At 40.5% G+C, this 23,530-nt stretch overlaps 1 protein-coding gene across 4 annotated transcripts in view; it reads left to right on the top strand.

Annotated features, from left to right (window-relative positions):
- The window catches only part of REV1 (REV1 DNA directed polymerase), an 84,267-nt gene that overhangs the window by 46,264 nt on the left and 14,473 nt on the right, over window positions 1-23,530 (top strand). For 3 of the 4 annotated variants that reach the window (XM_082672807.1, XM_082672806.1, XM_082672809.1), the window contains 7 exons: window positions 1,722-2,425; window positions 4,582-4,689; window positions 6,107-6,223; window positions 10,661-10,769; window positions 15,897-16,025; window positions 18,497-18,651; window positions 20,833-20,952. In XM_082672807.1, coding sequence (XP_082528933.1) covers window positions 1,722-2,425; window positions 4,582-4,689; window positions 6,107-6,223; window positions 10,661-10,769; window positions 15,897-16,025; window positions 18,497-18,651; window positions 20,833-20,952 — 1,442 coding nt within the window. The remainder of the gene's footprint in view (window positions 1-1,721; window positions 2,426-4,581; window positions 4,690-6,106; window positions 6,224-10,660; window positions 10,770-15,896; window positions 16,026-18,496; window positions 18,652-20,832; window positions 20,953-23,530) is intronic. The other variant, XM_082672808.1, reaches the window with a different exon arrangement.

Genomic DNA, 23,530 nt, shown 5'->3' with positions numbered 1-23,530 from the left:
AATTATTGATCCATTTATGCTGTTGCCTAGTGAATGTATATCCACTCGTGATATATTCTAGTACAGCTACTTTATAAATGTCCATTTGGGCTGAAACACCGTAGTGCAGAAAGAATGGGTATGAGCAGTATGTTTTCTGCCAATGTGTGCATTTCTGTTGCATGTGTTGCTAGTAAAAGAACCTTAATATTTATGACATAGAAAACTAGATTTAAGACTTTTCTGACTTTACTTTTGTTGCTTTCTGTGTTCTTTATTTTTGGCATGTTCAGTGCATTTAATAAATTTCTTTGCAATTCCTTTATGTGACTTTTTGCTCCCTTGCTCTCAGTCTCAAGGGCCAGACTTTCTCTGACACATATCAAATGAGGTTTTCCTTCCTTCCTCTCTTAATCGTTTCCCGTTGGTCATCTTTTCCTCTTTCACTGGTGGGATCATCTTTGAGGACAGGACCTACTCAGACTTGGCTGTCAGATTCCATGAGTTGGTCAGCCAGAGCCAGAGCCAGAGCCAACCCAGGAATGGCTGGTGCTGTTTCGCATCCAGCTCATGCGTGGTTTGCTGTGCAGTCAGGCTGTCATGACTAATGTACCCAGTTGGTATTAGGAGCAGGAACTTTAGGTTAAACCTGGTAATGCCGTAGTAATCTCACCTGTGCCTTGGTGCTGCATGTGGCACCCTCATGTGGAGCCTGAACTATACTTGGACTAATGCTGTGGACTTTTCTAAGTAGAATGAATTACTGCTTTGTAATTCAGATTTCTGTTTTTGTTACTTAGGTGATTCTTTTGAATGCAGATGAATCTTGTCTTTATTACAGAGCATTACCAAGCAGACATCTAGAAGAGCCAGGATGTGAATTTAACATAACATTTGTCATAGTTACTGCATTTATAAACCTGTCATCAGGACACTTGGTCCAGATTGCCTTGGACCCACCACCCTGGCATCTAAATAATGCTTTTCTTAGAAATGAAATGCTAATTCCCTTGTCAATAGGGCGAACATCCTCATTTTTCTAGGTATGAATTTTATTGAATTAACCATACACATTGACCTTTTTTTTACTTTTTATCTACTTGTGCAACAGTTTGACCCTGTTAATGGATTAGTGAATATAGTCTGTCAGTCATTTCCTGGGGGAAAGTAAGGAGCCTCAGGATTGTAGCAGTATTGGATTTAATGTGTTGAACAGTGCCTTACATAAAACTGAAAGTAAAAAGAGGAATAAGAATTCAGATAAGGTTTCTTACCCATTTTTACGGGAATTAATTCATATTGTATTAATTTAGCAAATACTTACTGACTACCTAGTAAATGCCAGACACTGTGCTACAAACTGGGTATTTAAAGCTTACAGATTACAGTTAATTTATAGTGGGAAAAATAATTGAAAAGAGTTTCTTGGATTTTTCTTCAGTCTGAAAAAGATCCAATTCTATTTTCTTCTCTGTGAGTCTCTGAAATTAAAAAAACAAAAACAAAAACCTGAAAGGCTGTTAATGTGCTAGAATTTTCCTAGTTACCTTGCTCCTTCAGTTTAGCAAAGAATTATCTTTTATTAGAAGAGCAATAATGAAAAAAAAGTTTGTGGCTTAATCATTCAGATTTGGTGGAGGGAATATTAAAGTGTGTACCACTAAGATAGCGTTTAAATGGAAAATTGTTTTAGCCTGAAAGTCAGACATTATTCATTTAAACAAATTTTTTTCCTGCCCTAGAAATCACATAATTAAGAAGATTGAGACGGAAAATGAAGTCAGAGTCAATGGAGTGAACAGTTGGAATGAAGAAGGTGCAGATAATGACTTGGGTTTTGTGGAGCCGGAGCCCTTCTTCCCAGGAAGGAAACAGAACGGAATTCCGCATCCCAGAGATGGCAGTGCCGTTTGCAACGGACACACTCATAGCTCTAACGGTGCCTTAAAGACACAGGACTGCTTGGTGCCCAGGGGCAGCGGTGTTGCCAGCAGCCTGTCCCCCGACCCTGCCCATGAGGAGGAAGCAGCCGAGAGGAGCGGCGGCGGCTTCAGAGACTGCGCTGAGCAACAGTCCCAGCAAAGCACCAGAAGCACAGATGCTCTGCGGAATCCTCACAGAACTAATTCCTTCTCCCTGTCACCTTTGCACAGCAACACTCGAGTCAATGGTGCTCACCACGCCACTGTTCAGGGGCCTTCAAGCACAAAGAGCACTTCTTCAGTCCCTTCACCGAGCAAGGCGGCACCCTCTGTGCCACCCAGGCCCTGCCGCTTCATCTCGGACTTCTACTCTCGCTCGAGACTGCACCACATTTCCACGTGGAAGTGCGAATTGACTGAGTTTGTCAATACCCTGCAGAGACAAAGTAGTGGTATCTTTCCAGGAAGGGAAAAGTTAAAAAAAATGAAAGCAGGCAGGTCTGCATTTGTTGTAACTGACCCAGGTAGATACTTACTAAAATTGTTTTCTTAAGAAACAATCATGCTTGATCATTTCGTTCTTAATCTGTCACTGGTATTCTCGTCAATACTAAGGTCTTGTAACATGGAAGTCTCTAGGCATAGCAGGTTATGTAAGTAACAGTGAGTATAACAGATGACAGAAAGCTTTCTTACTAAAAATTTTCTACAAAATTAGATTTGAGTGTGGCTAAGTGAACATTTTTAGGTAATTTAAATAGTAATGAGGTTGGGATTCTGAGCATTCTTTCCTCCTGTAGACCTTATCAGTAGTTGAAGTTTTGAACTGTAAAATATACCATATTTTATATTCAGTGCTTAAACTCCTGTAAGAATGAATTGGTTTGGTAAGAGTAACTGTTAATTTTTAAAAGCTTGCGTCATAATGATTTATCAATAATTAAATAACTTTGTCATAATAGCTATTATAAGTATAGTGGTAAGCTTTTAGTGAGGTTAAGTATTTTCACATATAAGTAGGTTGGTTAATTGTATTTTGTTTTTTAAATAGTTTTCTTGTCATCAAAAACAAACAAAACCAACAATAACAGGCTGTATTTCTGTGCCTGTCATTATAAATTGGTATCTGGTTTGAGGTTTTAGTTGCTTTTTATGGATTAAATGGGTTCCCCCTGGGGCGGGATCTCAGAGATTATCTAGTATTACCCTTTAATTTATAGCTGTGGAAACTGAGGTGCAGAGAGAAGCTCGTGGTTCTCTCCCAATGTGATAGAACCTCTCCATGTGGGTTTTTTCTGTTATGTTTTGCTGTGTTTGATGTATTCCAAATGCTTTTTGTTATTTATGAGATATTTCAAAATAATGTTATAGGTATTAGATTTTCCTTTTATCATGCCTTGGCCTTGTTACCTAAAGGTCGTTTAATTTTGAAAGCTTCAAAGAGCTATTATGGATCAGTTCTATGAATGGGAATAAGATGAGAGATTTTTATGTTGTATGAAAGCATTCAGTAGGCACTTAGTATATACATTCTGTGTGACTTGAATCTTTAAAACCATTATTTTGAGTTGTTTGCATTATGTGTGTATAATACTTTTATACAGCAGACTTACAATTGTTAAGGTTTATTTTATAAATGATTTCTCGAGGGAATATAGAGGGTAGCAAGGAAGTCCCTGGCTTTGGAGTTAGGTAATAGCCTGAGTCCACATCCTGGCTCTGCCACTCTTACGATGCAGAGCATGTGAGTTCACCTCTCTGAGTCTCAGTTTCCTGTCGGCACACAAGTGACAGTACAGGCAGAAAATAGGAACAAAGGTCCGGTGCCCTGCACCTAGTGAGAACAAGGTAAACTCTTCCACAGTCACAATTTGGTAAATAGAGTTGTCTCAGCATTTTGGGGAGTAAATGTAAGTTTTTGGAAGCCTGTTATGAAGATTAACCTCAGTACTGTTATTCTTAAATCTAGCAGAGGAAAATTCCTTTATGAGATCATCACTTTTTACAAGTGTGGTGGCTTATGGGGCTCTGAAATTAGACTGCCTGGGATTGAATTCCAGCTCAGCCTCTTACTGGCTGTATGACTCAAGTTATTAATCTGCAAAATGGGGATAATCTTACTTCTCTCATAGTGTTGTTGTGAGAATTTAAATAAATTAATACATGTGAACCTCTTAAAACAGTGCCTGACACCTACTTACAGAGCACTCAATAACAGTAGCAGTTTTTACTGCTGTCTTACCAAGGAATGTTGTTACTGCATAGAATAGTAATCATCTAAAGTAACTTAGGTCTGTGGAACTAAATATATGAAAACATCTTTATACATTTTTATAAACCATTCAGCCCACAGAAATAACTTGGAGATAAGCATTTAGACAGACTTTTAATTGGAGACTTGTTAGAATATAGACTAGGAAAACATGATGTCTTCACAATTGATTTTAAATTCTGTTTGGAAACTAAATTTGTATCTCTGAATTATTTCTAGAGCCAAAGAAACTGAAATTTGATTTCTCTTGAGGTGATAGAAGTAATCTATTATAGAATCTGTATTTTTTTAAAACTTTATTCTGCTTGTAAGCATTTAAAAATGTAATTTCTAAAATTAACCAGACCTGATTTTTTTTTAAATATTAAAAACTAGTTTGGGGTTTGAACATTCTGTTTTTCCTTCCAGGAGCTATGTCAGTATTGAGTTCACCCAGACCTCAGAGCTGTATAATGCATGTTGATATGGATTGCTTCTTTGTATCAGTGGGTATACGAAATAGACCAGATCTCAAAGGTCTGTATTCTCCTTTATGTATTAAGAAAACTGATATACTGTTATAGACGTTTATTCTAAGGGGTCACAAAGTATTCTTTAAGAAATATTTATTCTCATTTTCCTTGGCAAAATCAATTCCTACTTCCAAATGTTCTGGACTCCATTATCAAGAAAGAGAGGGAAAATAGAAAAGTTTTTTCCTCCCTGTAGAGACCAGGCCTTTGGGGAAGAATATTCCTCTTCAGCTGAACATCTAAGACTAATGTAGATAGGGACCTGCTTTGGGCATTTTCTATATTTTTAATCTATATTTATGATAACTTTGTCAATAAATGGAGATTTTATGGTAGCATATGTCTTTGCACCTTGAGTCACTATGCTTTTTCTTGAATGAATAGCTTAACTGTCCTGATGCTAGGGAACATTCCCACTTTTTGGTTGTAGGGTAATTTTGTATTATTGAATATTGCTAGAATATGTTGTCATCTGTGCAGTCTTTGTTTTAATGGAAATTTTAGGTATTTGTGACCTAGTCAATACTTTTGAAAATATTTATTCTCGATTTTTGAGAGTTCTGTGTCCAAAAGAGAGAGCTATTAGTACTGTCTTCTGAGAGTGAATTTTCCCCTTAAGGAAAGCATAGAAACTGCCAGGGTTAATACTAGGGCTTTATTTTTATCACGGGCAGTTGCTGCTTCGGCTATGATAGGAGTGTTTAGACTGTAAAGAGTTGATTTTAGCCCATGAGTGACTTTTTAATGCTTTTTTTTGTCCTCACAACAAATGCATTCAATGAAATATATGCATGTATATATATATACTATATATATATATACACACACACACACACATGGATTATCCATGCTATTGCTTTACAAAGTTAGAGTTATCTTTTAACACAAACACATATAAGGAAATGATGCATGAAAGATGCTGTAACTAAACCAAAAGTTGGGGACTGTACATACTCACCTTTGGTTATGTAATAGGTCAGAGTGTGATTCCTCTACATATACATTTAATTAGTTTTTTTCTTGCTGTAAAAATAAAGATTAGTTTAGATGTTACCTTACTTTTCTGATACCAGAAATACTAAAAATCTAGATACAGTTAGTTTTTCTTTCTCTCCCCACCCTGCCAGTCTGAATCTAGGATCTGAGTTGCCTGTTTTCTACTGTAAGAAACCAGACAAAAACCATACGAAGCTATGATAGTGTTGCTTTTAAGTTGAATAAATGCATCAAAATTGTCATAAATAGTTTACTTTTGGGGGGGGGTACAGAGAAACATCAATAGATGACTTTTGCATAGCGACTGATAATCTTCAAAGGTTTTGGCTCTTTTAGGGATTAATGCCTAAGTTAAAGCTAAAGAGAGATGTCTTATTTCTTAAGTGTTAGTGTTCCTGTACTAAGCTTTTATTCTCTCCTTACAGGAAGGCCGGTGGCTGTCACAAGTAACAGAGGCACGGGGAGGGCACCTCTGCGCCCTGGCGCTAACCCCCAGTTGGAGTGGCAATGGTACCAGAATAAAATCCTGACAGGCAAAGCAGGTACAGATAACGAGCCCTCTTTGAAGTCTGAGTGCTCCTGTTGAAGACTTCTGGATTTTGCTTTGGTATTGTTACAGAAATAAAAGCAGAGTTGAAATAATTAGCTTTTTCATTCAAGGGTTTCAAGGGTGTCAGTGACACCTTAAAGCAAAATCCGAATGCAGTACAAATGAGCGGTTTAATAGTTACGCTTTGTTGAATTGGATAACGATACTTCCCTGGGAAAGAGAGAGAAGAATGTTCTAAAAGGTGTGATTAGTTTGCTTTGTATAAATTTAGATTGGGGATGAAAATCATGGACATCGTTCTGTGGAAGCCTCTCCACTTGAAAGTTAATTACTTGTTGTTTGGTCATGGATCCCAGTAAGGGCACTAAAGTTTGTGTTGCCGAAGATGTGTATGAGCCAGTGGAGTGAGAAACAGTAAGGCTTTAATTTACTGGAATAAGAAGATAAGTGCCAGCAGTCATTCCCCATATCTTTGTTGAACGTGTTTCATATGAGAAACTTTTTTCTTGCCTCTCTGGCTCTTAAATTTTGGCTATTAGTAAACAAAAATCATAAATTATACTAATCACAGTGCTGTTAAGATTTTCATGTTTCTCCCCCCCCACCCCCATTAAATTCCCTGAGAAATATTTGCTTAGAAGTGAAATTATTTGGCGTTGATCAGTTTCCTCATGGATGTCTGGAAAGCCAAAATTTTTTTTAATTAGTTTTTCCAAAAAATGTTAATCAGGAAACAGAAATTAGATATGCAGTAGAATGGAAGGCATGCAGTTAAATTTTGTCCCAATTATTTCAGGTCTCTAGTTTTCAGTTATAAAACTTCGGGCTTATTTTAGAAATGCTCTTGATGAAATTAAGACAAAAGGAAAGCCAGTAGACATCTCTGAGAACCTTTTCGGGATTACATTCCTCTTGCTGGTTGTGTTCATCTGTTTACATGCTATAGGTACAAAGGAAAATAATTATAGATACATCTTTATGCTTCACGTGTACCTGTATTCTGCAGATTTCCTAAAGCTTTTCCCGGTCATTAAATCTTTTAAGAGAATTTTTAGGATTCTAGCGTTTTGTGTGAAGTGAGTAGATGTTGAGGTTAGGAAATACTGAGCTTGTTGAGATTTACTTATATTATGGTATTTGACAATATGGGTAGTTTCTTAAGTATTAGTAGTTTGGTTTGGGGGCAGGTTGGTTTTTCTTTTTGTCTTTTCTGTGTGGTATCATTTTAAAGATGAAATCTAAAATTCTGGAAAACAAATAGTAGCTTAAGGGAATGCACAGTACTTGTCACGCACTGGGCACTCAGTAAGATATTGGATGAATATTAAAGAGGGAAGAATAATACCCTGTGTATACCGTTCATAGCATCTCTCGTTACTCGGTGCTCAGAGCTCCTCCCATGGGTAGAATCTTGTGTTTGCACACGTGCCCTTACTTTACAGTCTACATCTACACATTCCTTAGAGCAGCAGAGAGCTGGTCCTCTTCTGTCTTTCCTCGCATCACAAATGATCTGACCATAAACAGTTTATAAACAGAATTCTGGCATTGGTTACTTAATTGTGTTCATCAGTGTAGCCACTGGGTTTTCATAACATTGTAATGACCTTTTATAACTCACATTCCCTCTGCCTCTAAGTGTGAGTGGTAAACCAGAAGGTATATATTAGGAGAAGTATTGAAATTTCACTTGCCATTGAAAACTGTCAAAAATAGCTTTTCCTATCGCTAGAAAAAATGAATATGATACTTTGTATTTTATACTCTCTCTTTAACTTGATATCATTCACTTTTATGTACGTCCTAAGCCTTTTGACCCATTAGGATCTTACCAAAATATTTGCTACATATAACATGAATAGATTGTCCTCTGTTACAGAGTTTGGTTGCAGCTAGGCTTATACTTGGAACTTGTTTTTTCCATGCTTTTGTTCCTCTTTCCTTGTTATTCTCTGATCTTTCTTTCTCTGGCTCCTATTATTAGATATGACACCAAATTTTAAAATATTGAGGAGCAGTTTAGGAATTAGAATCTTTGCCTTCTGTACAGTAGCTTTTAAAAAAAATTCAGTTCGGATGTTTTGGATTGTATGTCTAGGCAAAGTATTAGAACAAATAGCATCTTTAGCCCTTTATCGCAACTTAGTTTCTTACCTGTCATATTCAGAGACTCTTTGTCTAATCGGACCGGCGTAACCAGGGCTCTCCATCCCTGGCTTCTTTGGCAGCCGCTTCCTGAGCAGTGCTTAGCAGCGAGCCTTCTCATTGACGATCTTGAATTTGGAATCCATTTATACTCAGAATTTCATGGTTGGGGCCTTTTCTCCCTTCCTGAATTCCAGAATGCAGATGTCTCCTATCCCTTCAACAACTTCAGTGTTCGTTCTAAAGAACAACAGTTTTTAAAATCGTGTTAGTCATAGATTTATTCTCAGCGATTTCTTTTTCACAGACTTGGGTCCTGGCCTCTGATTTCTCCAACCGTTCCTCCACATTCTCCATGTGCCCGTCTAGTTTGTCGAGTTTTGATGAGCAGTTCTCTACTTTGCCCTCCAGTGAGGACAGTGTGTCCCTGCATTTCCCTGAATCTCCCATGAAGCAACTCACTCCGCTCGTGGAGGGACCACGCACCCTGCCGCGCTGTGGACCAGGTCAGCCTGCCCAGAGGAGAGAACGCGAGGTGCCACCCCAGGCAGGGCGTTGGGAGCAGGGACCACAGACACTGTTCTCACCACAAGCATGACTTTTCCGTGATTTTCAAAACAAGTTCTTAGGTTGTTTAGCCCTTCGAATGTAAGTCACCTGACTCCCCATAACTCACAAGGCATAACTCACGGGTGCACCTTTGAAAGGCAGCTGGTTGTGGCCGTTCAGGCTTCAGCTCTTCTTTTTCGGTTTAGTAGCAGCCCCTGTTGAACTGTGATACTGACAGCCCCAAAATTCTCACAGATTTTCAGCTTAGAGTAATGGGATATTTAGCCTTCCAAAACCCTTCAGAACACTGGGCTGTCTGCTCTGTGTTCTGTCTTTAATTTGTCCTCGGACAGCTTCTGTTAGTCACAGTGTATCAGAAATCATGGCTCAGATTGTACACTCTGCTGATTTTATTTTGGACGCAAGTGGAATTTGACCCCATTAACATGCCAATCCTCAGAGTTTGATTCGCACTTATACTTCGTATGCATGGGTGCCAGAATCCAGAATTGCTCGTGTGGGTTTCCTAGTCGGGTGAAAGCTGGTGATTACTGAGGTCAGACCAGGAAGAGTTGTTACAGCTCGTAGAGCCGGACCCCCTGCTGTGTTTACCTGCTGGTGCTTTACTTGGCTGATTTTTTTGTGGAACATTATGTCTCTGAAATAAATAGATAAATACTGGGTTTGTTAGTTACGTGTTGTTACACTGTACTCTAAATAGATTTGTCTAGAATTAGCTGAAGTCCTATCGTAGTCTTATTTTACTGATTGTTTGTTCAGAATAGTAGAACTATGACTGAGAATTGATGTTTTTAAAGCATATTCTTCTTGGAACTCAGTAGTATCCCAAGAGACATAGAAGTTGTGTTTTCATCTGTTTCTCACTGGCTAGCGATGTCACGTGACGTGCGGTCAGTAGGCTTTCTAGACTGAGTGCCTTAATATTCTTGCGTGAATCTGTCAGTTTGGTTTGGATATTAAGACTTATTTGTGAGCTCTACTCTTTAGGCTAGAGTTGTAGTCTGTAGAGCAAGTGATAGTCTCATCTCACTTGAATGTTTTTAATTGCACATGCATTGTTAAGCCAAAAGCAGAATTTCCTGAAAGGGGGGATGATACTGTGAAGCTCTTCTACGTGATGTGTGTTCAAAAGAAAAAGCTTAGATTTAGGATGGAACTTCTTATGGTATATGACCTTTTAAATTATTTTTTGATCAAATGACTTGTAGGAAGGAATTTGATGTTTGTTGAAAATGTTGTTAATTAGCTTTAAATTTTGCAGATAGTTTTTAAGAAACAGCAAGAACATTCAGAGAAATTTACTGTATTTCCCACTAACTGCTTCCCATTCCAGAGAGCTGTGTCATCCTTTTGAGGCTGTAGGAGGGGGTTTATCTTCCTGATCACTTTTTTCATCCTTGTCTGTCTCAACAGACTTAAAGGGATATTTTATACTTATCTTTTGGTATTTGTTTTTTAAAACTATTGTTAAAACAGAACTCTTTCGATTTATTATAAGTTTATGTCTTACTGCTGGTGAAGAATGTACTGGAAGCAAACCATTTTAGAGTTATAGATTTTCTTTTATTAAATAAGGGGATAAATGTCAATGGAGATAACTATATTTGGAATTTATTGAACATTTATATATGAAAGGACTGGTAAACAAATTTCTTGAATGAAAGTTAAGGAAAATCAGTTTTTAACACACAATCATTAAATTTTATTTTTAAAGCAGAAATACCAGATTCATCAATGTGGGAGAATCAAGATTCCGCACAAACAAATGGAATTGATTCTGTTTTGTCAAAGGCTGAAATCGCATCTTGTAGTTATGAAGCCAGGTATGTAGAAATTAAGGGTGTTGTAATACTTAATGAATAATTAATTTACTTAATCATTTTTATATAATCTTTTGAAGTGGATTTAGACATGCTGGTCAAGCCTATGACTTAAATGTTAGAAACATGTTATGGAAAGAAATCTTTCTAGCCTTAATCCCTTCAGTTTCCTTTTCTTTCCCTTCACAAATGCTAGATAACTTTAAATAAATACCTTAGTGTCCTGATGAACCAGTGGGTCCTATGGTGGAAACCAAAAGAAGCTGGACATTGTCGTTTTTTAAACCATTGTCTCTTGAAGTATAGAATTAAAGAATTAGATATTCTTGAATAGGAGAGGGCCTTAATGTCATCTACTCTGATCGTTCCCTTTTAGCACCAGGATCCCTTGTTATTTAAACATCCTAATAGTATTTTTTTTTAACTTATGTTAAAACTTGATTGCCTGTTAAGTTATAACTAAACAGTTCCATAATGGCATGACTAATCATCTCCTCACTTAAAGTTGCAGTTGTCAACCTGTTAGCACTAATCCTAATTACAACCAGCTGTTGCAGTACTAAAAAAACAGACATATATATCATATGTTCCTCATACTTTAAAAAAATTAATTGTTTTTTAAAAATCGATTATTATAGTTGTAAAAATGGAGTAATAATGAAGTGATTAATTTTTTTTTTTTTTTGCGGTACGCGGGCCTCTCACTGTTGCGGCCTCTCCCGTTGCGGAGCACAGGCTCCGGACGTGCAGGCTCAGTGGCCATGGCTCACGGGCCCAGCCGCTCCGCGGCATGTGGGCTCTTCCCGGACCAGGGCACGAACCTGTGTCCCCTGCATCGGCAGGCGGACTTTCAACCACTGCGCCACCAGGGACGCCCCCTGAAGTGATTAATTTAAAAGAGTATTCTTTATTTTTTCTTTCTTTATAACTGAACACAAACATTTTTGCCTTTATAGCACAGCAAGCATTTATTTACACATTGTTGGCAAGTGTTAAAGTATTTACTAATTATAGAAACAGAGTCAAGTCACATCAGCTACATTTTTCAGCCTTTTTTTTTTTAGATAGTGTCTTTATGGCTTAGTCATTCATACTTTTAAAAAATTGAGTTACAATTGACATGTAACCTTAACTGCATACAACGACTTGATATATATAACATTTTTCAGTCTTGATTTAAAGTTGGGGTTATTCAAGCAAGTCCAGTCTGAACAAAAAGTATCTCAACACAACATCATCTATCCAGAGTAGTTTGCTTAAATCTTGCCAATTATTTTATAAAAAGGATAGTTAAGAAAAAAGGATTATATTCAAACATGCATAATTATAAAAAATTTTTTTATATAAATTTATTTATTTATTTTTGGCTGTGTTGGGTCTTTGTTGCTGTGTGCAGGCTTTCTCTAGTTGCGGCAAGTGGGGGCTACTCTTCGTTGTGGTGCACGGGCTTCTCATTGCAGTGGCTTCTCTTGTTGCAGAGCGCAGGCTCTAGGCGCGTGGGCTGAATTCAGTAGTTGTGGCACACGGGCTCAGTAGTGTGGCTTGTGGACTCTGGAGTACAGGCTCAGTAGTTGTGGCGCACGGGCTTAGTTGCTCCGTGGCATGTGGGATCTTCCCGGACCAGGCCTCGAACCCTTGTCCCCTGCATTAGCAGGCGGATTCTTAACCACTGCGCCACCAGGGAAGTCCATAAAATATTTTAAATTATTTTCTGTTTATGACTTGTCAGACTTTTACTCCTGAACTAACTTCGCCTTTCTCATTGATAGAATTATGTTTTAATCTTTTTCATTGTTAGTTGTTAATGTAGCCAAGGAATTGAACCTTACTTTAATGAAAGAGATACGTCAGATCTAAATACATTTTGCATTATTATGTTTTTATTAGCACAGGCGGTTTAGAGCTGATTGTACGCTGTGCTCCGTAGGCTGGTCTTTTCCCCCTGCTGAGTTACAGGCAATGCGCTTATGATGACTGGGCATCGTGTCCTGTATCTGGAGGGTGTGATGAAACCCAGAAACACATGCTCAGTCTTTGGATTTTGCTGTTGGTGAAACGGAAGCGCCGCCTTTCCATACTGCCTCTGCAGGATCTCCCTTCTCTCCCAGCGGCCCAGGTTGGACGCTGGCTGGAGAGTGAGCACCAAGGCCACCTCAAAGTTAGAAGCACTGCCAACTCCTGGTGGCTTTCAAGTCCAGTAGCCACAGATATGTCTGGGCTCGGGCCTCTGTTGGTGTTTGGGTGGTGCCTTTGTATTGTACCACAGATGGCGATTGTCAGGCTGAATGTGTCACAGAATAATTGGGGTGACGATATATGAGGGCCAAATGCTGTGTAGCAAGCCATTTGAGTGTCGCTTAGAGGGCACATGTTTATTTTAAGGAGATGCAGAAAGTGATGAAAATGAATTTGTTTTAGTTGGCGGAGAAAAACATGAAACCCACAGCAATGGGGTTTTTGTCCTTTAATTGTAATTTTTCATTTTCTAGAAGGCTATTCCTAGTGAAGGTTTCTTGAATACCCTTTTGTGTGTGTGTGGCTATCTAATAGTTATATTTTCCTTAAGTGAGAAGTTTTTTTTTTTAAATAAGTATATTCACAGTTGGATCAGAGAAATGTTTCTGGGCTTGGCGTGGGGACTGTGTTGTGGGCGTGGTCATCCCAGCTTTAGGCACTGGTGAGTTTTCAGTAGACATAGACTTTATAATAACGGGGTCAGCAAAGGATGGAACGTGAACATGAGACGGTAGAAGCCATAGGAAGGTAGAATGTGTATATGTAGGTCGGAATATGTACTCATACTTACCATAGAGAACTAGCTTTATACATAGTTAGAAGGTGAATAATGTAGACGGATAGGTAATGATAGACAAATATCCTAGAATCATAAATTTTTAAGAGCAAATCATTTCTAAACCTCTGCTTTCACGTGCTTTTGTAAGGACACTTCACAGCCCTTAACGGGTATGGATGTCCTTCGGTGTATTGAATTGACAGTGACAGTGATTTACTGGTTACTTTTTTTTAATATCGTCTAATGCAACACCAGATACCGTTGTCTGCGCATACAGCACGTGGAAGAAGGAGTGTGCTGCCTTCACTTTAAACCTGGGAGTAAACTGTTTCTGCAGCTTATGAAGTACTGGTAGTCTTTGCTGCCTGGGACTTCATTTGAGAGGAATAAATGTCACTGTAGTTACTTCAAGCTGTTACTTCAAGTTATTTCAAGCTGTTTTGTAATTGTCTTTACTCATTTATCTTATTTTATTTTATTTATCTGGCTGTGCCGCATGGCTTGTGGGATCTTAGTTCCCCAACCAGGGATTGAACCCGGGCCCTTGGCAGTGAGAGTGATGAGTCCTAACCACTGGACCGCCAAGGAATTCCTACTCATTTATTTTATATGAAACAAGTCTAATTTTCCAACCACCAGCTCAAGGTCTTTTGCTTCCCTTAGTTACGGGAAGCCTCTGAGGTTTACCCTTTTTTGTTCATAACTCCCTTACAGTGTCTAGTGATCCCTAAACATTTCTCCGTGAGATGTAGGTATGCATGAGTACATAAGTTGATGTATTACATTTTTCTAAGTAATATGTCCCTGAAATTTTTTGTGTAAGTGAAAACTTTGAAAATGAATTTATTGTAAATATAAGAGTATTGTGCTTACAGGAATTATGTAAGACATTCCTGTAAAAATGAATAATTACCTTTAATTTGTAAGTTTAGCTTTTTTACATGCTGAACCTATGTATCTAGCATTACTGGAACGTTTCAGCTTGTTTATGCACTTCTCTGCAGACTTGTGAACTCCTTTGCACACACTTCCCTGCCTTATGAACCAGGTCCGTCACCTTGAATCCGTCCTCTCCTAGGCCAGTGCAGGTCATCCTCGTGGATGTCATGGGATACGCTTTATTCACATAGTGCCCGAGACATAAATTTTTGTTAAATGAATGAAAGCATTGTTTTCTTCACCATGATTTGTTAATCATCTCTTCCTTTACTGTCATTTTTCCCTCTTATTAGATATTTCTCATCTACTCTGGGCTTTGCAGTCTGATGATCTATTATTGTTTTTATATACATTAAAAATGCATGTCATTTTGCATTTCTTTCATCTGAATGGCTTGGCGGAGTCTTTTCCTTCTTGGCTCTCTGGTGGTCTGGGATGGGCAGGCGCCACAGGCCTCTGTGCCACAGGGCACACCTCCGTACTAAGTGAGCACTGAGTAAATATTTATTGGGTGGATGTATAAAGTAACCATTTGATGTATTTACACCTATGGGTATGTAATCTGGGGAAACATTGCTTATTATTATCTGCTTGTGTTTTTACTGTAAGATTTTTTTTCGATTCATTGCATAGTAGTAACATGGAATTGTACTCATTATGTATAATTCCATGATTACAGTTTTGTGCTGAATGCTCCAAATTACCACAGGTAAGTGGGGCGTGGAGACACGCAAAAGATTTGAAATTTACCATTTTCAATTAGGTCCCTCAAAGTTCTGGAACCCTGGCCCCTGCCCAGAGTGATGTCCCACCATGTCCAATGCTGTTGGCATCTCAGCCACTGTGGAGCCACCGCAGGAGCTTGGAATTGGTCAATTGGGAATTGGGTGGTAATAGGATGAGTACACTGTGTCTGTCTGTCGCATAGCGCTGTTCTGTGTGGTTCTGCTGTTTATATTCTTTGTCTTTGGGGGATTGAGCCCTGGCCAAACCGGGCCCCGTGTGAGGGGAAGCAGACCGTTTTGACAGCACGCTCCTGCTCTGCGGTGGTTGTGGTATCACCGACGTGTGGTATGCTGGCATCTCTGCACAGGCGCCAGAGGTCTGAGTCTCAGGAGACGTCTTCACAGAGGCAGGAGCCAAACCTGGCCTTTGAATAACGTACTTGGGCACATCTGCACATGTCACTTACACGCATCAGACAATCTTGTCAGTTTCCTTTTGGGGGAAAACAAACCTGTAAGTTGTCTTAATGCCTGTTTTTTACCCCTCATGAAAATGGAGTTAAATGAAAATTGTGTATCAGTGGCTTGGGGAGATACTATCAGTATTTGATACTTGATTTGGCATTTAAAAATTCCTAGTCTAACCTCCACTGTATTTTGTTCTTTCTCTAGACAAGTTGGCATTAGGAATGGAATGTTTTTCGGGCAAGCGAAACAACTTTGTCCCAGTCTTCAGGCTGTCCCCTATGATTTTCACGCGTATAAGGAAGTTGCACGAACGATGTATGAGACACTGGCCAGGTACACTGTGTGCTGCGCTCACGCTCCTGTCTGTTCCTTTACTGCTTTTACCTAATGTTGAAGAGAGAACAGTTTCCCCAGGCCTGTCAGGGTCACTTTTGCTGGACGCTCCTCTCTTCCGGGAACCTGCTCCTCTGCCTTCGGGTGTCACGGCCCCCTCTCCTCCCCACGAGCACCTCCCGGAGCAGGGCTCAGGCCTCAGGGACGTGTTTGCACGGCTGGGATTGTTCAGCTGCTCCCTGGTGGTGATGTCAGTCTGATTCTGTGCCTGCATGACTTCTCATCAGCGGTTCCAGGTGTCCCTCCGTGGAACCAGACAGCTGAAGGATTGGAGTTTTTAACCTGGTTATTCTCTTTTATTACATTTGAATTATGGTTTTGTTTAAAATGAGAACTATACGTTAACAAGTAGAGACCTTGTCAAACCCTGTGTCCTCTAAGATCATTCGGGACGCCAGAAGTTAGCTTTCATAGAAGGTTCTAGCAGTACAGGTGGCGCTTGCACAGCTTGGGGTGGTGCGGTGCTGTCCTCCGTGCGGTGGAGGGCCACGTGCCGTGGCAGCTGCCCGCTGCGCCCGTGGCTCCTCCGTGTCGGGGATCGCGTAGCGCTCCAGTGTTTACTGCTGACAAAATCCAGGTATACGTGGTCCCGTGCAGTCCAAACCAGTGTTCTTCAAGGGTCAGCTGTAGTTTCAAGGTGGGTGATTAGTTGGCTTGAGAAAAAGAGATTAATTTTTAGAATATTTACAGTGTAGGTAAAGTGAATGTTAACTCAAAACTTAAAATTTTAGATAAGTATATGTCAGGCCCTGTATACTCTACAGCTGGAGTTGGCATATTTTCTCCATAAAAGGCCGGATGAGGTCGTTGTCCCAGCTGCTCAGCCCTGCCGTGGACAGTGGCAGCAGTCACAGACGAGGTGCGGGTTCGGCTCTGCTCCCTTCAGTCTTTATTCACCAAAACAGATCTCTAGACAGCAGACCAGGGTCCGCCAACCCTTGGGCTGTGTTGATGTTCTAAGGGAGGTTCTTGCCTCTATCTTCACTTCTTCCTCTCTTTTCTTAACGCGTTATTTTGAACACCTGTTTATGGAGTATCTACCAAGTGCAAACCACTGTTGATGCTGCCAATCCTATGAGAGTGGAGTCAGATCCAGGCTCTGCCTTTGAGGAGCTTACTTTAGCAGGAGAGAGAAACATAGAGGGGCAGGTGAAGTTATCTGGCATCAGTCTGTGGACTTAGGGCTGAGTGACAAGCCAGTTACAATCACAGCTGTCCTTAAGACCCCAATGTGGGAATGTCATTGTTACCAGGTGGAGAGAGTGCTTTTCAAGTCCTGTCCCAAAGCTGCGGTCAGTAGCAGCGCCGCGTGTGGGCTGGGAGCAGGTGGCTGAGCTGGGTGCTGTGTGTTCTGGTTACGGAGGCCCTGGAGCGGGCAGCCAACCTGCACCTCGGATCGGGGGGTTTGGTGGACGCTATCATATAATTTTAGTGGGTGGAGACATTGTTAGTGGCATGTGGCTGTTCTTTGGGGGAAAAAATTCCTTGTTCTCCTTCCACCTTTGGAAATCCTGCCTCTGCTTCATATGCTCCACGCCTCAGAGCAGCTTTCATATCAGGAATAGCCTTCTGCTCTTGCAGATTTCTCTCTGGAGTTAAGCCTAACAAAACACTCATTTCTTAAATGATTATTGATAGTAATTAATCTGATTCGTAACCTACAGTAAGGTGTAGTGAGAGGCAAGGCCTGGCCCTCCTGGTACTTTACCAGGTGGATTATTGACCATCCATTTCTGGTCCTGAGGCCTCTGCTGGCCTTGTGGTTCACATATTTAATTAGCATCAGAGCCACGTGGTGATTCTTCTCTTCCTTTTCCTCTTCTGTGGAGAATTGAAACAGTCCTTTGTGTGAGTAGATCGTGACCAAACAGCAGCAGCAGTCAGAACCCAGAGCATTTCCACGTGCAGGGGGTGTTGCTGGCGTCCTGGACAGGCATCTGGGTGACTGGCCACCATCATATCCTGCTGTGTCCTGGGCGTTTTTGTTTAGGAGACTGTCAATTGCTTGTTTGATTTGTGTGATATTTCTGTTCCTCAAGGATTCTGGTAAATCGTGTTTGAACATTTTTGAAATTAAGTGTTGTGACAATTCCAATTCACTTACTACTTTTCAACTATTGAGAGGTTTACAACAGTATTCTCAGTATAGGGAAACTGAAATGGTCATTTCTGTTGTATTTTTGGTAGTTAATATGGAAAAAAAGAAAACATTGATTAACTTTGCAGTTAAAAGTTAAGTGACTAAATAGGGGCACTTGGGCCAGCTCAGGTAAACTGCTAATATTTTTAGCCTTTTAAGTCTTGTAAGGAAATGTCGAAGAGAGATACCATAGGAGAGCCTATTGTGCCACATGTGGCTGCTTGATGTTAAGCTGGGGCTGTGATTCGTTGCCTTTGCTCTGTGTTGGCAGCTACACACACAGCATCGAAGCTGTCAGCTGTGATGAAGCTCTGGTAGACATCACTGAAATCCTCGCAGAGACCAGGCTCACTCCTGACGAATTTGCAGATGCTGTCCGCACGGAAATCAAAGACCAGACTAAATGTGCTGCCTCTGTGGGAATCGGTTAGTAGCCGGCGTGTCGTGCACGACTCCTTTTCCTCAAAGCAGTGCTCTGGGATCGTTGAATACCGCTTGATTTTTAGGAGTGATTTTTAGGTTTCGTTTTTATCACCGTACCGCATAGGTGTCCCACTTCTGAAACAGTTCTCGGCATGGCTCACAGTTGGGCAAAGCATGAGATGAAAGTGTTGGAAACGTAAGTAAATGATAACATCTTTGGAATAAACAAGTTGGAATATTTCTTGTTCTTCAAAAATGGGGAATATTGGATGCAGTGTATGTCAGCAGTATTTTTTTCAAGTGAACAGAGGCGGTATTCAAGGCAGTGCAGTGTGAGTGGGGTTTGGAGTTCCATGCTGTTGCGTCTTGTGGTAACTCAGTTACTTTCTGAAGCTTCCTGGACTGCTCAGCCAGCCCTGTCTTCACTCTCTCGGGGCCAGAAGTTGCTGTTATTGACTCGTCCACACACACCCTCCATTATCCCCTCCCCCCACCTGTTGTTTTGTCTCTAAGCCGTGTTTGCTTCCTCAGCCCTTCACATCATTGGTCCTCCTCTTGTCGACTCTCGCAGCTGTGTGCTCTGGAGCCCCCGCTGTCACCCTGAGCTTCCCCGTGTCCCTCCTGTCTGAGCGAGCCCAGTGCCTCTACCCATAGGAGATCTTTACTGGGTACCTGTCCCGAGAGGAGGGCAGGGCGTGCAGCCCCACGCAGGGCCTCGTGCAGGAGCGCCACGTGCAGGTCTGGAGGCAGAAGCAGGAGTGAGGGGAGATCCTCGGCCAGAGCCTCTCTTGGGGTCTGTGTGTGAGTTTGATGAGCCTCTCTTGGGGTGTCTGGGGGTGTCTGGCGTGGGTGTGAGAGGCGCACCCCCAGGAACTTGCTTGCTGTCTTCAGGGATTAACCAGCCCTGGGAGGGCAGGCCCTCCCCGTCGGAGGGATTTTTAAGATGTCAGAACGTCGTAAGCTGCAGAACATACAGAGCGTGAGGAACACATTAACAGCGTCCCTCCGGTTACGAGCAGGCTGCCCTTCGGCTCCCCGGTGTGTGGCCTGCACTCCCTTCTCAGCATTCGTTTAGGACTTGCCTTCTGGAGTCCACTGTCAGGCACAGGTTTAGTTCTTTGTTGTAAATTGTATTTATTTTAAATTTACAAGTGGGATGACATGAATATGTCCTTTTAAGTTCAAGCACATAATTAAGACAAAAATCCCAAATGATGTTTCCACTTCTCAGCCCTCTTTTCTTCAGAACTCACCACTTTTATCATTTTAGTGTGCCTTTCCAGTACTTTTTCTCTTCATGAATATCTATACATTTACCCTAGGAAAACACACTGTTTTTAATGTAAGTCTCCTGTAAAACTAAGATATGTGCTTTATAGAAGTCTTCTGTAATTCGTGGAGATTTTATTATTTACACAGAAGTTCATCTGACCCCATTTAGGTATTTCTCAGATGCCTGATACCTTCTCGGGCTCCAGTAGCCTTCTCTCTGCTCTGTGTTAGTTGTCTGTGTCCGTTCACACACCTTGGACCTCGCTGTCACTGTCTGTCTCCTTTTTTAAGACGCTCATACCCTCAGTTTCTACTCCACGTGTTCTGATCATATAGTGAGACATCTGGTTCTTTGGGCTTCTCCTCCCCAAGTCCAATGGCATTTCTTTGGCCTTATTTCTACCCAGCGTGGATCCATTGGTTGGTAAAATGAGGGACTTCCCTGGTTTTCCAGCGGTTAGGCCTTTGCGCTTCCACTGCAGGGGGCCCGGGTTGGATCCCTGGTCAGGGGACTAAGACCCTGCCAGCCAAGAACAAACAAACATAAACATTGGTTGGTAAAATGAACTGATGGCTGGTCATTGCCCACAGTTCCTGTAAACCTCCAATCTTAGATTAGGACTGTTTTCTCTATTCCTTTACCTGGGTAGGAGATGTTGAAATGTCACATGTTTTGGAACAGAAGGTAACATCTGTCCAGGAACCATGCTGGTTATAATCTGTAATACTTAACAGAATTCTGCCAGTTTTGTACTGTGTTTGAAATGATCAAAGTTGCACATTATTTTCGTTCTCTTTAGAAATTTGATAGGTAACCTGTCTCTAGATGTCTTTGTTAAGAAATTTTGAAAGTAATTGTGAATATTTCTTGAATGACTTCTTTCTTTCCTTTTTTTTAAAAAAAATGTATAGGTTCTAATATTCTCCTGGCTAGAATGGCAACTAGGAAAGCAAAACCGGATGGCCAGTACCACTTAAAACCAGAAGAAGTAGATGATTTTATCAGAGGTCAGCTAGTTACTAATCTACCAGGTAAATACAAATCGTTTCTTTTTAACTTTTATTTATTGTAAGTATTCATTAGTGCTTTTCATAGATGTATAACGTTTCTTTCTTTTTTAAAAAATGAATTAAAAATTTTTCATCTTTTATTGAGTGCCATGGGAAGCAAAATTTAGAACTCCACAATGAATATCCTTTCAGTTGATTTATCAGAACCTTAATATAACATTTTAGTTTTGCCTCTCATGTGTTTTACTTTAAGTATTTAAGTATTTCTCAAGTACCAAGATCAAGGAATTCTAAGAAGTCATACTTAAAAGAATATGATGAAATTGACTTTTGGTCCTTTAAATAAATCAAAATTGAAATAGTGTACTTCTAGACCCAAGGTAAAGTTTTGAAAATCGATTCCCCTATTTACAAAATTGTCCTTCCAAACTAGTGATACTTTTCTGAGTTTACTAAACAAATAGTTTTTAAAGTAGAAAATATATAAACCATATTAGGAAGAAGAAAACCTAAAATGAAGTATTGTATTTTGTTAACTCAGGCTGAAGTAAAATGCCCAAAAAGGCATACCTTTCTCACCTAATGGGCAGGATGCTTAGCTATCTTACTTTCTTGTGTAGTGTGGCTAGCTAACCTAGCGTGTAAAAACCTTTCTCTTTGGAGAAATCAAGTATAATTCATTGTAACTGGAAAATGGTTGCCTTTTGGGGCCTTGAACAGATGTAATTTTTGTGTGTAGGGCAGTTCATTTCACAATTAGTAAATATCGAGACTTGCTTTCTATGGTAGGTACCTCTTTCTAAGAAATTTCTCTAAGCCATGTAGTAATCCAGGATACCATTTCAGATCATCCTCTCCTGTTTTTATAAAGCAGCCTGCGTTAGCTTCACAAAGCTCCCAGGTGTTTGTGGTGGGAAAGTTCAAGAGAGTATACTTTTGGTGAAAGGTTTTCTTTTTATTCATTTGTTGTTAAAAGTTTTAACACTTTTAACAGTGGATTTAGTGGTATTTTTAGATGCATGTTCTTAAGCCTAAGAAAAGTATATCTGAACAAACTTAGAAATTTCTGTTATAGGCCAAAATTATTAAATGACCCAAATGCCATTTTATGATGGGTTAGTTCTGAAGCCTCCTGACTCCCTAGTAAATAACATCCAAGAATGTGGTAGTATCAGAAATGTGAAATATGACATTTTGATGGTCAGTTTGAGGTTAAATTTGAAGAGTAACCTTATAAAATCATGCTAGCAAATTACCTTATTAGACAACACAATTTAGGAGTTTTAATAACATGTCTTATTGCAGTTTTATATAAGAAGGAACCAGGGTATTTAAAGTGCATGTGAAATTTGAGTTCACAGTTACCATTACTTGGCATCTTTATTAGTTTGCTGAGGCTCTGCCATAACAAAACACCACAGACTGCGTGGCGTAAACAACAGCAGTTTATTCCCTCAAGAATCCTGGGGACTAGAGGTCCATGAATGTGCTGCCAGCGTGTTGGGTTTCCTCTGAGGTCTCTCTCCGTGGCGTGTAGGTGACCGTCTTCTCCCTGTGTCTTCACATGGTGTTTTCTCTTTGTGCGTCTGTGTCCTGATCTCTTCTTATAGGGACACCAGTGATATTGGATTAGGGTCCACCTATATGACCTCTTGTTACCTTAATTACCTTTACGAAGGACCTTTCTCCAGTTACAGTCACATTCTGAGGTACTGGGAATTAAGATTTCAGCATAGGTATCTTGAAGAGACACAGTTCCGTCCACAGCGCCATCTTTATACTGCATCATTCTTGTAAGTTTTTTTTGTTTTGTTTTGTTTTACATAGAAACAGAGAGGTTTTAGTTTTAGTTCCTTGACCTAGTCATCTTACCTTTCACCTTCATTTGCTTCCTGGCTGGAAGGACTTTACTTTTTGAAGGGCACATGTGGGTTTATGTGTCCCGGTTGAGTTCTTAGGCACAGCCTTGAAGTTCCTAAGAGAACCTTGAAATCTGGGGGAGATGGGGGCGGCCAGGATGGGCTTCCTCTGGCGATCCCCCTGCTCCTCTCTCCGTGAGAACCAGCTTGTAGCCTGTGGCCGCCCAGAATTGTTGGAGAGATTTTCATGTGTAAGACTACTGACTTTTATAAAAATCCCCAAATTTATTGTCAGGAAGATTTAGAACATTTCGGTATGTAAAATGTCAGCCTTTTCTGTTGTTACTCCTGCCCTGAGATGGTAACGCATCTCAAGTACGAGCTGCCCTCTGAAAGCAGGCTCCACATGCATGCGGGAACTCTTACAAGAAGGAAACTTGTTCATCTTTGTTAAAAATTGGTCATTTCCCAAAGATAGTTGAAAGTGAATACATGGTGACTATTAACATTTTGTGGCACGTGCTTTGAGTAAGTTCTGCTCTGTAACCAATAACCAGAAGCGGGTCCATGTTAAACGCGCCTCCCTGCTTGTCCCCCGCCAGCTGCCTCTGTCCCTGTGTGCCCTGCCCGGTGACTGAGCACACGGCGTGCCTGGCACACAATCATTACAGCCGCGTAAAAGGGGAGCACATGCTAGTAAGTTTATGAAGGCACCCCAGAGTAGTGACTGCATGTTGTGC

The sequence above is a fragment of the Grampus griseus genome, assembly GCF_964374135.1.
Source record: "Grampus griseus genome assembly, chromosome: 15".
Classification (NCBI taxonomy): Eukaryota; Metazoa; Chordata; class Mammalia; order Artiodactyla; family Delphinidae; genus Grampus; species Grampus griseus.
The sequence above is the reverse complement of the archived record's forward strand: the minus strand, read 5'-3'. Positions and strand labels throughout refer to the sequence as shown.